Genomic DNA, 13,760 nt, shown 5'->3' on the forward strand with positions numbered 1-13,760 from the left:
CCCCCCCTCCCTCCCTCCCTCCAGTTCTCTGCAGTTGTTCGTCAAGGCAAGTCGAGTTTATTGTCATATGCATAAGTACAATGAAAGTCTTGCTTGCAGCAGCATCACAGGCACATAGACTTAGACAGCAGACAAAAATATAAATCATGCATAACATTCTGCAAGTCGGTAAAAAGAAAGAAGTCTGTGTAAAAATTAATAAAACATTAGTGCAAAAACAAAATTAGAAAAAAAAGACAATAGCACTGCAAGAGGCGATCTTGTGTGTTTCGTTGCCGGGGTAGGATTAGGGTAGTGAGGGTTGTTCAAGAACCTGATGGTTGCAGGAAAGTAGCTGCTCCTGAACCTGGTGGTGTGGGACTTCAGGCTGTTGTACCTCCTGCCCAACGGTAGCAGTGAGAAGAGGCACAGCCCGGATGATGGGGATCCTCGATGATGGACGCCGCCTTCCTGAGGCAGCGCCTGGTGTCGATGCTCTCGATGGTGGGGAGGGCTGAGTCCACCACTCTCTGCAGCCTCTTGCGTATCCATGCATTGGAATTGCTATACCAGGTCACGATGCAACCAGTCAGAATACTTGCTAAAGAGCCTTATTGAAGTTTCTCGTTGACTCGCCAAATTTCTATGAAAATAAAGGCACCTTGAGACTGCAAAAGGGGCATAACTGACACATTTTGTTGACGTTCAGAATAACGCTGAAGCTAGAAACCTGCAATAAAAATAGAAAGTGTTGGAAACACACAGCAAGTCAGGCAGCATCTGTGGAAGGATTGATTTCCACCTGAAATGTTGATTTTTATTTTTCTCTTTCCACAGATGCTGCCTGACCTGCTGAGCAGCAGCTTTTGTTGCCTGGATTCATGGAGGATGGGGTGAATGAGAATTTAAACATAATGTCTGTAGTTATGGTTGGGTTCGGCAAATGATTAAAATCAAGAAAACACGAGAGTACTTTACACTAAGTGTGGAAGTGATGAAGTTCAGCCTGAAACCAGTGCAAGTAGAAGGAACACTGAAGGACTGGTTGACCATAGAAAGGCAATGGCCAACACCTAAAGATTACAGGGGTTACAGTGATCCAGCCATGGATTACAGGAACAATTAGAGACAGCGTGACTTTAAGGAAAAGGCTCAGAAAGTTGGCACGTAAAACAAGAAGCCTGATGAGTGGGAGGATATTAGAATTCAGCAGAAGACACCCAAGAAATTAATAACAAGAAGAAAAAAAGAATACGAGAGTAGACTGCTAAGAAACAGGAAAACTGGCAGAGAGAGCTTTTATAGAGTCAGAGAGGTGTACAACAGGACCTTTGGCCCAACTCATCCAGGTAAGAGGGGTGAAGTTTAAAGGGAGTGTGTGGGGCAAGTTTTGTTACACAGTGGGAGCTGGGTGCTGCCAGGGATGGAGATGGAGGCAGATGTGATAGTGGCGTTTTAAAAGACTTTTAGATATTAACATGGACATGCAGAGAATGGAGGGATATAGATCATGTTCAGGCAGAAGAGATTAGTGTAACGATATTATGTTCAGCACGCACATTGTGACCAAAAGGCCTGTTCCTGTGATGAACTGTTCCATGAGGTATGTTATATCAGAAGGGCCTTTACTGAAACACATGAAATACTGAGGGGTCTGGGGAAGATGAATCCTCCAATGGGAGAATCTGAGAACTCAGGGTCACTGTTTCAAAATAAATGGTCACCTATGCAAGACAGAAAGGAGGCGACATATTTATTTTCTCTCAGAGGCTCATGAATTTTTGGATCTTTTTTTCTTAAAGGACAGCAGAAGCAGAATCTGTGAATATTTTTCAGCCAGAGACCAGCTGATTCATGATCAGGGAGCGGTGAAAGGTTACCGGGGATAGAGAGGAGTGGGGAGTTGAGGTTACAGTGGATCAGCCATTTGAGAGTTGCAGTGATTGCAGGAGAGGAGATGAGGGGAATGGTAGAGTCTGGGTTTCACTGTCAGAGAGTGTCAGGATTCAACTTGGCTCTCGGTCGTTTGTAAGGCAGCAACTCTACCACTGCACCACTGTGTCACCCCTTCTATGACATAGGTTCGTATAAATCACTTATAATCCCTTCCAATAGTTTGTGGGGGAGTGGGGCTGGCGGGAAGGGTGCCACAGAGCCATTCACCAGGGCCCCAGTGTTAGCACCAGCTGAAGGTGACACATCTGAATTCTGCCTGTTCACACTGACCAGTTCCGGCACAGAGCCCAAATTGCAACCACGCTTCTCTCCCCACTCCTGCCATCTGCAACCTGCTGGGCTGAAGCATTTTCAAATTAAATTAAAATTACATTTGATCTCGATTCCAGCATCAACTCTTTTACTGACCAGTCATGTTTGGTGCCCTGCTGTTGTCCAGGGAGCTGAGGTTCTGCACAAAGACTGTTATTGACAGCGGATGTGTCTTTGATTTCCACTATCGCCTCAGCCTTCTGCTCGTACGCAGAGTGAGCACTGGACGTCAGGAATCAGGAGCACTGGAGAAAGGCAGAGCTTGCACTCAGCACTGACACGTTCTCGATAATAATTAACCTTGGGGTGGTGGTGCTGCTGAGGGAGAGAGTGAACATGCAACTAAACGTGTTCAACTCATAATCTGCAGATAAACACACAGAGTGTTCGGAACTCATGTCAGTAGCTCAGCTGTGATGGTCATTTTATTTACCAATTGGCTACTCCTCCCGAGGAGTTTTTTTTAACTCCTTTGCCGTGCACCAATGCGATTCTACATATCATATCATATCATATCATATACATACAGCCGGAAACAGGCATTTTCGGCCCTCCAAGTCCGTGCCGCCCAGTGATCCCCGCACATTAACACTATCCTACACCCACTAGGGACAATTTTTTTTACATTTACCCAGCCAATTAACCTACATACCTGTACGTCTTTGGAGTCATGCAGAGGGTCCGGGTACCACAGGAGTTAAACTGGGACAGTACAGCCCAGGAGTTGACAAGTTTGGGCGGCACAGTGGCGCAGTGCTTGAGCTGCTGCCTCACAGCGCCAGAGATCCAGTTCCACCCTGACTACGGGTGCTGTCTGTACGGAGTTTGCATGTTTTCCCTGTGAGCGCGTGGGTTTTCTCCGGGTGCTCCGGTTTTCTCCCACACCCTAAAGAAATACAGGTTTGTAGGTTGATTGGCTTCTGTAAATAATAAACTGCCTCTAGCGTGTAGGATAGAACTAGTGTATGGGGGGGTCTTTGCTGGTAGGCGCGGACTCGGCAGGCTGAAGGGCCTGTTTCCGCGCTGTATCCCTAAAGTCTAAAGAAAAGTGCCAGAACCTGGCCAAGTTGATAATTCAGCAGCAGCCAGAACAGTGGCACAACCCTGAATCTTGGCTCCTGTGCGTATACACATTTATACAAAGGAAGTTGGATTGAACGTAAATCACCGGGAGCTCGCCCCAGCGGAATTCAGACATGGGCCTACCCCCGCCGAGCTGCACAGTTGCTAACACTGCTCCACAGGCTCCTGTTGCTGACCATTTCATCTCCCGTTGCCATGCCCATACTAATCTATCTGTCCCGTGTTCCCTCTATTGCCAGAGTGCGGCCACACGCACACTGGAGGAACAGCACCTCGTATTCAGCACAGGTCGCTTGCAACCCAACGGTAGGAACATTGATTTCTCCACTGAGTCCATGCCGACCGTCGATCACCCATTCAAACTAGTTCTATATTAGCTCCCTTTCGCATCCACTCCCTCTACACTCGGGGCAATTTACAAAGGCCAATTAACCTGTAACACCACACGTCTTGGGGATGTGGGAGGACACTGGAACACTTGGAAGAAACCGTCACAGGAGTAACATGCAAACTCCAGAAAGACAGCACCCGGAGTCAGGAACGAATCCCGTGTTTCTGGCGCTGTGAGATAGCGGCTTTATAGCGACTGTGTCTTTATTTGTCCTCTGCCATTGTCTGCTGCTGATTCTGGCCACTGACATCAAGCTATTTCAGCTAATTGCTGTCATTAGTAAGGTGCCTATTGTTCATGTTCAGAAGCAGTTGTTAACCTACAACATAATGAACTCGTTGACAGAATTAAAGCCCTTGAGTGAAGAGATAATGGCCATGTGGATTGAAAAGCGGCTGGGGAACTGGAAAGAGTGAGCGCAGTTTTCTCTTCCTGGCTGAGGTTGGGATGGGTAGCCTGCGATTGGGTGTAGGCTCTCGATCACTAATCAATCCGGGTAAATCCAGGGAAGTCCTGTCGATGGACATTAACAAGGGCGCGGAACAGGCTCCCATAGAGAAGGGTCAAGGGAAACATGGTTTAAAAGAAACGCAGTCTGAAGAAGGAACCTGACCCGAGACGTCACCTATCAATTCCCTCCACAGATGCTGTCTGACCAGCTGAGTTCTTCCAGCACTTTGTGTTTTTCTCATGGTTTAATGGAAAGCTGGATGGACACAGGAGGAGGGGAAGAAACAGGAGGAGATCAAGAGAGGGAGGGCAGGGGGCTTGGCTGCAGCATAATTCCAAGCAGAGAGTGAATATCTGTAAGTAACAGTTTCTGCTTCAGATTACTGGGTTTGACTGGATACACTGCATTTTATTTTGTAGCTTTGAAGTTTGGTGGTGTAGTAAATAGCCAGAAGGTTGGTCTGACTCTTTAGGAGGATAGCGATAGACTGCTGAAATATGTTGTGTATGTGGAGTACAGGGCGCAAGCAGCTATTTACATGCCAGGATATTTCTCTTTAAGTGCCCCTGGACATATAATCATCAATCAATGGAACAATTGGCAGCTTTTGCTAAACCTCGTTTGTCATTCACAGATGTTCGCGAGCCTGCCAAAAATAAGGGAATATCACTTAAATGTGGTTTGAGCTGTGGAATTGCAGGCTGTTGAGCTGTGTGTTTTTTTAGATAAATCTTGTACCAAAGTGCATCTGTTGTCAGGGAAACGAGATTGCACATGGAGGTACAGTGGTTCTCATCTGCCTCAGGTAGCGACAAGTGCGTCTCACATTATTTGCTGCTTAAGTGTAAGTGGTCACTTGTTGCTAAGAAATGCACAGAAACGAGAGCCCCCTCGGCTGGGCTCTAAGCCCCTCTGGGTGGGACGCAGAGAGTGGTGGACGGTTCAGCACTGCCCCTCCCAGCCTCGCACTGGGTCTTCGAGCCAGCAGCGGGCTCATCCAATTAGTCCCAGTGCCCCAAACCGACAAACCCATCCAGGGCGGCGTCAAGAGTTCGAGACTGAACGTTTCCAATAGTTCTGCAGAGGCTGGGCTACAAACCCCAAACAGAGCCAAGAACATAGGAGAACAGGAGCGGGAGTAGGCCAAGCGGCCCCGCAAGCCTGCCCCATTATTCAATACGATCACGGCTGATCCTTACCGAAAGGGCAGCTTACAACCTAACAGTAGGAACGTTGAATTCTACAGTTTTAAGTAACTAACCTTCAAACACTCACTTCCCCTCCTTCCCTTTTACCCCGCTCTTCCCCCGCCATGCCCCACCTGGACTGCACCCATTTCACCCTTACTCCTCCCCCTCCCCTTCCACCCATATTCATTCCTCTTGCTTCACAATTCACACACCTATCCATATCTCACATTTTTTGTCTTTTTATCTCTCCCCTCTTGTCTATCCATCTGCCGATGGAAAACCCTTGTCATCTGTATTCACCTATCACTGGCCTGTCCTCAACTCTCTTCCTGCTTTCTCTCCCCCACCCTCGCCACAATCGGTCTCCAGCATTTTGTGTCTTTTATGTAGGCCAGCATCTGCAATTCCTTGTGCCTGTACATTTGTCACCCACGTATCACTCACTGTGTCCTCTGCAGGTAGAGTGTGCACAACTCCTGGGAATGTATGGCCGATCCTACATCAATGTAAGGTCTCCACAGGTCAGTTTATTGTCACGTGTACAGTGAAAAGCTTTTGTTGCATGCTATCCAGTCAGCGGAAAGACAATTCGTGATTACAATTGAGCCATTTACAGTGTATAGATACATGATAAGGGAATAATGTTTAGTACAAGGTAAAGCCAGTAAAGTCTGATCAAGGATAGTCCGAAGTCACCAATGAGGTAGATTGTCGTTCAGACTGCTCTCTGGTTGTGATTCAGTTGCCTGATAACAGCAGGGAAGAAACTGTCCCTGAATCTGGTAGTGTGCGTTTTCACACTTCTATACCGTTTGCCTGAGAGGAGAGGGGAGAAGCCAGGGCGCAACTTGTCCTTGATTATGCTGCTGGCCTTGCCGAGGCAGCCTGAGGTATAAATGGAGTCAATAGTAGGGAGGGATGGTCTGGGGTGCGTCCACAATTTGCCACGATTTCTTGCGGTCTTGGATGGAGCTGTTCCCCAAACCAAGCTGTGACGCATCCTGATAAAATGATTTCTGTGGTGCACCTGTAGAAGTTGGTGAGAGTTGTGGGAGACATGCCGAACTTCCTAAGCCTTCTAAGAAAGTAGGGGGATCCTGGAGCTCTGTCCCTGACAGCGCTATGAGAGCACTTCACCAGAAAGGCGGCAGTGGTTCAAGGAGGCAGCACAGAGTGCAGGTGACACTCAGATCCTGACAAATCAATGAGAAAAGCACCAAGATGTGAGGGGCATGGACAATGTGAACGCTCACAGTCTTTATCCCAAGGTAGAGGATTCTAAAACTAATGGCTCGATAGGTTTAAGGCAAGAGGGGAGAGATTTAAGAGGAACCTCAGATGCGACCTTTTCACTCAGATGGTAGTCTGTATCTGGGACGAGCTGCCAGAGGAAGCTATTACGACTTTTAAAAGACATTTGGACAGGTATTTGGATAGCATAGGAAGGGTTTAGAGGGAGAGGGGCCAACTGTGGGCAAATAGTAACTCGGTCAGCATGGGTAAGGTGGACTGAAGGGCCTGTTTCCATTGCTGAACAGCTCTATGAATCTGCGAATCTCTCTGAGGGACTATTTGGCTTCCTCATCCCTCCGTGCTCCGAATGTCTCCTATGTAGAGTCTTTACAACTAGACTCCATGCAAACTCCTGATTAGTCTCCAGTCTGTTGTTTCACCCTCCTGACATCTTACTAAAGGAACTTGAAGCTTTTCAGTTGGAGAGGAGATTAGTATAACCAGGTATCACAAAATGCTGGAGTAACTCAGCAGGATAGGGCAGCATCCATCTCTGGAGAGAAGGAATGTGTGACGTTTCGGGTTGAGACCCTTAAGAAACGTTACCCATTCCTTCTCTCCAGAGATGCTGCCTGACCTGCTGAGTTACTCCAGCATTTTGTGATACCTTCAATTTGTACCAGCATCTGCAGTTATTTTCCTAGTGTAATCAGGCGACGGTATAATCTGGCGTTCTGTTCGGCACGGACATTGTGGACTGAAGGGCCTGTTGCTGTGCTGTACGGTTCTGTGCTCCATGAATCAGACCTTTGAATCTATTCCCTCTAGACCTTCATGTGTAAGATGGGAATGGGCGACGTTGAGGATCATTATTTTCGGCTGGACTTGCTCTTGGTATTTGTGCCATGTTGCTGGGGGCCACAGTGCCTTTGCTGCAGACCGGGGATGGAAGGGGTAGACCCACCAGAGGGTTGGCCTTTTGCTGATGTTTGTTGTCTCTGGGGCAAACCTGACCTTCGCTCGCTGACGCAAAGGCAGGAAATACAGGAGCTCTCTCAGGAAGCTGTAACCTTCTCAGAGTTATCGAGCTGTAACCTCACTTAACCCAAGATTATTAACTGGAGAATGTAATCAGCCAGCAAGTGGCTTGTTACAGGACCTCTGCTTCACGTCATTCCCTGCGCTGACGTCAGACCCTGACACCGTTGCTCGGTGTGTTCCCAGCTCGGTATCATAGGGTCATAGAGTCATACAGCAGGGAAACAGGCCCTATGGCCCAACTGTCTATGCCGACCAAGATGCCCCATCTGAACCAGTCCTATTTGCTTGTGTTTGGCCCATATCTGTCAAAACCCACCCTATCCCTCTTGCTGTCCAAATGTCTTGTAAATGCTGTTCAAGTATTTGCCTCAACCACTTCTTCTGGCAGTTCGTTCCATATACCTACCACCCTCTGTGTGAAAAGGTTACCCCTCAGATTTCTATTAAATCTCCCCCCCCCCCCCCCTCAACTTAAACTTATGTCCTCTAGTTCTCGAATGCCCTACTGTGGGCGAGACTCGGTCCATCTACCCAATCTATTCCTCTCGTAATTTTATACACCTCTATGAGATTACCCCTCATCTTCCTGCGTGCTAAGGAATAAAGTCCTCGTCTGCTCAACCTCTCCCTACAGCTCAGGGAGCCCTCGAGTCCTGGCAACATCTTTGTAACATCCATCTATTTCTGGTTCAGATGAAAGACCTTTCATCAGAACTGGGAAAGTGAGAAAACAGGTTTGTTTTACGTTTCAGAGAAGGTGGGAATGGGAAGGCACAGGTAAGACCCAAATGCTTTCGGATCCACACACACAGCGAGCGGATGGCAGGTTGAATGTGGTGGATGGCGGATCCATGCTTTCTCCCTGCTCTTGGGTGGATGTAGACTCCTGTGCACTTGAAGAGCAGTGGAGGTCACCCTTGTGCTTTGTTTCATTGTAATTTAGGATTAACAAACTCATCAGGAAGGCTGGCTCCATCCTGGGGGCGGAGTTGGATCCATGGGACCTGGTCTTGGAGCGGAGGATGCTCCTCAATCTGCGGAGCATCCCGGACAAAGCAGCTCACCCTCTCCATGACACACTGGTTAACCTGAGGAGTGCCTTCAGCAACTAACTGGTTCCATCAAGATGCAGTACAGAACGTCACAGGAGATCCTTCTTCCCTGTGGGTATCAAACTGTACAACTCCTCCCCCTTCTGTCATGGGGTAGACTGACTCCCCTCTGCCCCCCCCCCCCCTCCAATCTTTGCACATCCCCAAAATATAAATAAAGTTCTATCGTATGGTATTAGTATCGTCGTAATTAGAGCGCAGACTGACTGGAAGATGTTGGAATCACTGTGTCTGCTAGCTAGACAGCAGCCACGGGCTTATGCTCTATTCTGGAACAGGGGGCGAGGACAGCTGTAATATAAATGCATGATGGATGCTGATGATATTATTAAGAATTGATCAATGACTTGACATCAAGAGGCTGAGGTCCATCGCCTTGGCATCTGTTGTGCAAGCTCCTGGAATCTGTAAGTAACCGCAGAGGTAGATTCAGGAGTGGGAAGAAGAAGGAAGGGCAAGGTCTTTGATTATGTTGCCTGATTTTCCGAGGCAGTGTGGTGTAGATGGAGTCGATGCTAGTGTGATGGACTAGGCTACATCCACAACTCCCTGCAATTTCTTGCGGTTTGGGGCACACAGCACGGAAAGGGGCACTCGACTCAATTAATCCGTGCCGACCAAGTAGCCCAAGCAAACTTGTCCCGCTTACCTGTACCTGGCGCACATCCCTCTAAACCTTTCCTGTCCGTGTACCTGTCCAAATATCTTTTAATGTTGTTATTAGCCCAGCCTCAACCACTTCCTGAGTGGAGGTAGGTCCCATGTTGTTGGTGAAATCTGTGCCTGGATAGTGATCAGGGAGAATTGATTCTACGACTCTTTGACTTTACTGTCAATGTTATCAGCCCATGACTGAGGTTTGTCGGGTCTTGCTGTATGCATTGGAGCTTGCTTTAGTTGCTGCGAAGTTGCGACTGGAATAGACCACTGTGCAATCATCAGCAAACATCCCCACCCCCAAACTTAGGTTGGAGGAGAGTCATTCTCCTTCCCTCTCCCTCCTCCCCTTTTCCCTCCTCCTTTCCCTTCCTTCTTGGGTAGTCCATGTCTGGAATGCGCTGCCAGGGGATGTTATAGAATGGACACAATTTTGACTTTTAAAAGATACTAGACCAAGTGGACCCGTTGGGTCCAAAACTCTCCTGCATTGGTGCAGCACCAAAACTCTCCTGCATTGGTCCTCCCCCTCTCCCCGCTCTCCCCTCCCTCCCCCCTCTCCTCTCTCTTCCCCTCCACCCTTCCCCTCCCCCCCACTCCATCCCTCTCAACCCCCCTTATCCTCCCTCCTCCCCCCCTCCACTGTCCTTTCACCCCCCTCCCTCCCTCCCCCCTCCCTCCCTAGGAGATAGATTTAAACTTTAAAATGTGAATAACTTAAAAAATTGGGGGGAGTTGGGGAGTCCAGAACAAGGGGCCACAGTTTAAGAATAAGGGGGAGGCCATTTAGAACTGAGATGAGGAAAAACTTTTTCAGTCAGAGAGTTGTGAATCTGTGGAATTCTCTGCCTCAGCAGGCAGTGGAGGCCAATTCTCTGAATGCATTCAAGAGAGAGCTAGATAGAGCTCTTAAGGATAGCGGAGTCAGGGGTTATGGGGAGAAGGCAGGAACGGGGTACTGATTGAGAATGATCAGCCATGATCACATTGAATGGCGGTGCTGGCTCGAAGGGCAGAATGGCCTCTTCCTGCACCTATTGTCTAAAAATATAACACTGATTTCAATGAAACTTCCATTAGCACCAAAAGGACGACAGTGAGTAAGGTGGGCCTGAAATTGTCGTGCTATCGTGTACCGTTTTGGCTGCAGTTCAGCAAACAAACAAACGTTTTAGTGTATAGATTTGGATAATATATGGAAAAATGTTTGGATTTTGAGGATACATGATGGCATGTAAAACATGGCGACACTTGTATACTGAGTCAGTGTGGTCTACTATCTTACACTATTGTACACAGTATAATTGTGCCTAATGTATAGTAGGATTGTCACTGAACTGTATGCAAAAGAAAAATGTTTCTATAGGTAGGTACACATGACAATAATGTACAATTGAACAGTGACAGAAGGGTTTAGAGGAATATGGGCCAAATACAAGCAAATGGGATTAACCTAGTATGCCAACTTGGTCAGCATGGGCTAGATGGGCCAAAGGGCCTCCCTTCGTGGGTGGTGTACTGCTCTGTGACTCCTGCCTAGCTGGAGGATAATGATGGAAAGTTCTGGAGGGTGCAGCAGTTGAGGGGAGGAGAGAACTTGGCGCAGCTAAACCCCTGGACTCACCCAATGTGTGGCGTGCAGGCAGTGGATTAGTTTACTTTAGAGTTTAGTTTAGAGATATAACGTGGCAACAGGACCTTTGTCCTACCAAGTCCACGCCGACCAGCGATCATCCTGCACACTAATTCTATCCTACACACCCGGGACAATTTACACAAGCCATTTTAACCTACAAACCTGGAGTGTGGGAGGAAACTGGAGCACCCGGAGAAAAACCACATGGTCACAGGGAGAATGAGCAAACTCCATACACACAGCACGTGTACTCAGGATAGAACGCGGGTCTCTGACGATGCAAGGTAACAACTCTGCCGCTGCGCCACCGTGTCACGAACATGCAGATCGATGGTGCTCTGATGGGCTGTTACAATCACTGCTGACTATGTCCTACTCCACTGCCGCCTGCTCGCGAGCATAATTTGCATTGGCCTTTACAAAGTTTCCTGTAGAGTGTAATTTGTGTGACTTTTATTAGTCTGAAGCTGTCTCGGTGATTCAGGACTGCTTGGTCATTTCTTGTTTGTTATGGGAATTGATCTGAAGAGCAGGCAATAAAATATGAGGTTTCTGAACAACACTAGGAGATATTTCTGTGATATCTATATACTAAAACTCTTGTTTGTTATCTTGTTTGTGACTGAACTTCAGCCAAAACGGTACACTATAGCATGACAGTTTTAGGCCCACCTTACTCACCATTGTCACTTTAGTGATAATTTAAGTAGTTTTATTGAAATCGCTGTTATATTATAAAAGTTATGCACATTTTAATGTTTAATAGGAGGGGAGGAGGAGGGGAGAAGTGAGGAGGGAGGGGGGGAGGAGGAAGGGGGGAGTGGGGGAGAAGGGAGAGGGGAGGGGGGGGGGTTGAGGAGAGAGGGGAGGGGGAGAGGACAGGGTACTGCACCAATGCAGATTTGGGCCCAACGGGTCCTCTTTGTCTAGTGAGAAATATATCTAGCTCCTTGAGAATTTAGTGATTCAGAGTCAACATTTGACACATGGTTTTATGTCTTTTTGAACTCGATAACTTGGTATTTTTAAGTTAAACCACTATTCCGTCCACAAAATAAGTCAAATTGCAGTTCAGATAATGGAATCATAGAATCGTAGAGCAACAGAACACGGAGCAACCCATGGCAGAGAAACAAGTTCTTTGGCCACCATCTCTATGCTGAATATTAAGTACCTCTTCTTTTCGAAGAAGAGTCCCGAACTGAAACATCACCGATCCATGTTCTCCAGAGATGCAGCCTGGCCCGCCGAGTTACTCCAGCATTTTGTGTCCACTTATCAATGGCTGAATTTTGCAATACAATTCTTCACTCAGACAGCTTGGAGAGCGACCAAGACTAATGATTAGTATGGTAACAGGGACACTGTTATTAATCAGCACTGCCTTTTAAAATGGGACCCATAATGGCAATTAAAGAGGTACAAATGTCTCTGATGTGTGAGCTGCATTGTATTTAATAAACACTTTTTGTTCCTAAAGCTGCTTTGTGTGATGAATTTTTCTGATTACAATGACATCGGAACTGACCAACACTGAGGCCGATTAACAACTTGAAAGGCACACAATGTCACTTTAATGAGAGCTAATTCGATGTGAAGCATGGTTTGTAATGCCAATATTTTGCATTGACAAAGGCTGATGGCTCATAAGAGGTGATATTGAGAGGCAACTCTGCCTCGGGTCTATTCAGAGCCCACAGAGCCACTCTCTCCCCTCCACTTGGTGAAATCTGCCAGCAATTTAATATTTGAGAAACCGGAATTGCAAATTTTACACCGGATCGATCCTTTGAAGGTTTCTGTGCAATTCTCTGAATTAATATTGTACATTTAATATATTCTACGTGACCCAATTGCTTTTGGAATTAATTTAAAGATAAATGTAATGATTTTAGTAATAGAAAATGAATCAAAGTCTGAAGCTGCTATTGACAAATTTCAGGCATACAAAATCCATCATTGCCATCAAACCCCCATCTCCATAGTATCCAGCCTGCCCCTCATCTTTCATGATCTGGGTGTTATTGGCAAGGCCAGCATTTATTGCCCATCTCTGAACTGGGCAGGTGAAAGCGGTGGTGAATTGGTCAGTTATAGAACACAGAACAATACAGCGTAGGCTCTTCGGCCCACCATGAGGCCAATTTAAACTATTCCCATCTGCCTGCATGTGATCCGTATTCCTCCATTCTCTGCATACTCATGTTCCTATCTAAAAACATCTTAAAAGTGACTATTGTATCTGCCACCATGACCACTCCAGCAGCGTGTCCCAGGCACCCACCACCCTCTGTGTAATAAAAACTTGCCATGCACATCTCCTTTAAACTTTGCCCCTCTTAACTTAAAGCTGCACCCACTAGTCTTTGCCAAGCTTTGGGAAAGACTCTGACTATCTACCCTACCAATTCCAATAACTTTACTTACTTCTATCAGATCTTACCTTGGCGTCTGACACTCCAGAGCAAATAATCCAAACTTTTTTTCCAATCTCTCCTTAAGACGAATACCCTGTAATGCAGGCTAGATCCTGGTGAACCTCTTCTGCGCCCGCTCTAAAGCTTCCACATCCTTCCTGTAATGGGACGACCAAACTGCACACAATACTCCAAATACACACTAACTAAAGTTTTATGAAGCTGCAATGTGACTTTCCAAACTTAATACCCCAACTACTGAAGGCAAGCAGACCATAAGTCTACTTTATTCCCCAATCTAC

The 13,760-nt window shown here is 46.9% G+C and overlaps 1 protein-coding gene across 1 annotated transcript in view; it reads left to right on the forward strand.

The window, feature by feature from the left end:
• LOC144603617 (uncharacterized) overlaps positions 1 to 8,886 on the forward strand; it is a 28,099-nt gene extending 19,213 nt beyond the window's left edge. The window contains exons 2-3 of the mRNA XM_078417105.1: positions 817 to 872; positions 8,580 to 8,886. Of these exons, the coding sequence (XP_078273231.1) occupies positions 817 to 872; positions 8,580 to 8,748 (225 nt within the window). The 3' untranslated portion in view covers positions 8,749 to 8,886. The remainder of the gene's footprint in view (positions 1 to 816; positions 873 to 8,579) is intronic.
• The last annotated feature ends 4,874 nt before the right edge of the window (positions 8,887 to 13,760 follow it).

Source organism: Rhinoraja longicauda, chromosome 20 (genome assembly GCF_053455715.1).
Source record: "Rhinoraja longicauda isolate Sanriku21f chromosome 20, sRhiLon1.1, whole genome shotgun sequence".
NCBI lineage: Eukaryota > Metazoa > Chordata > Chondrichthyes > Rajiformes > Arhynchobatidae > Rhinoraja > Rhinoraja longicauda.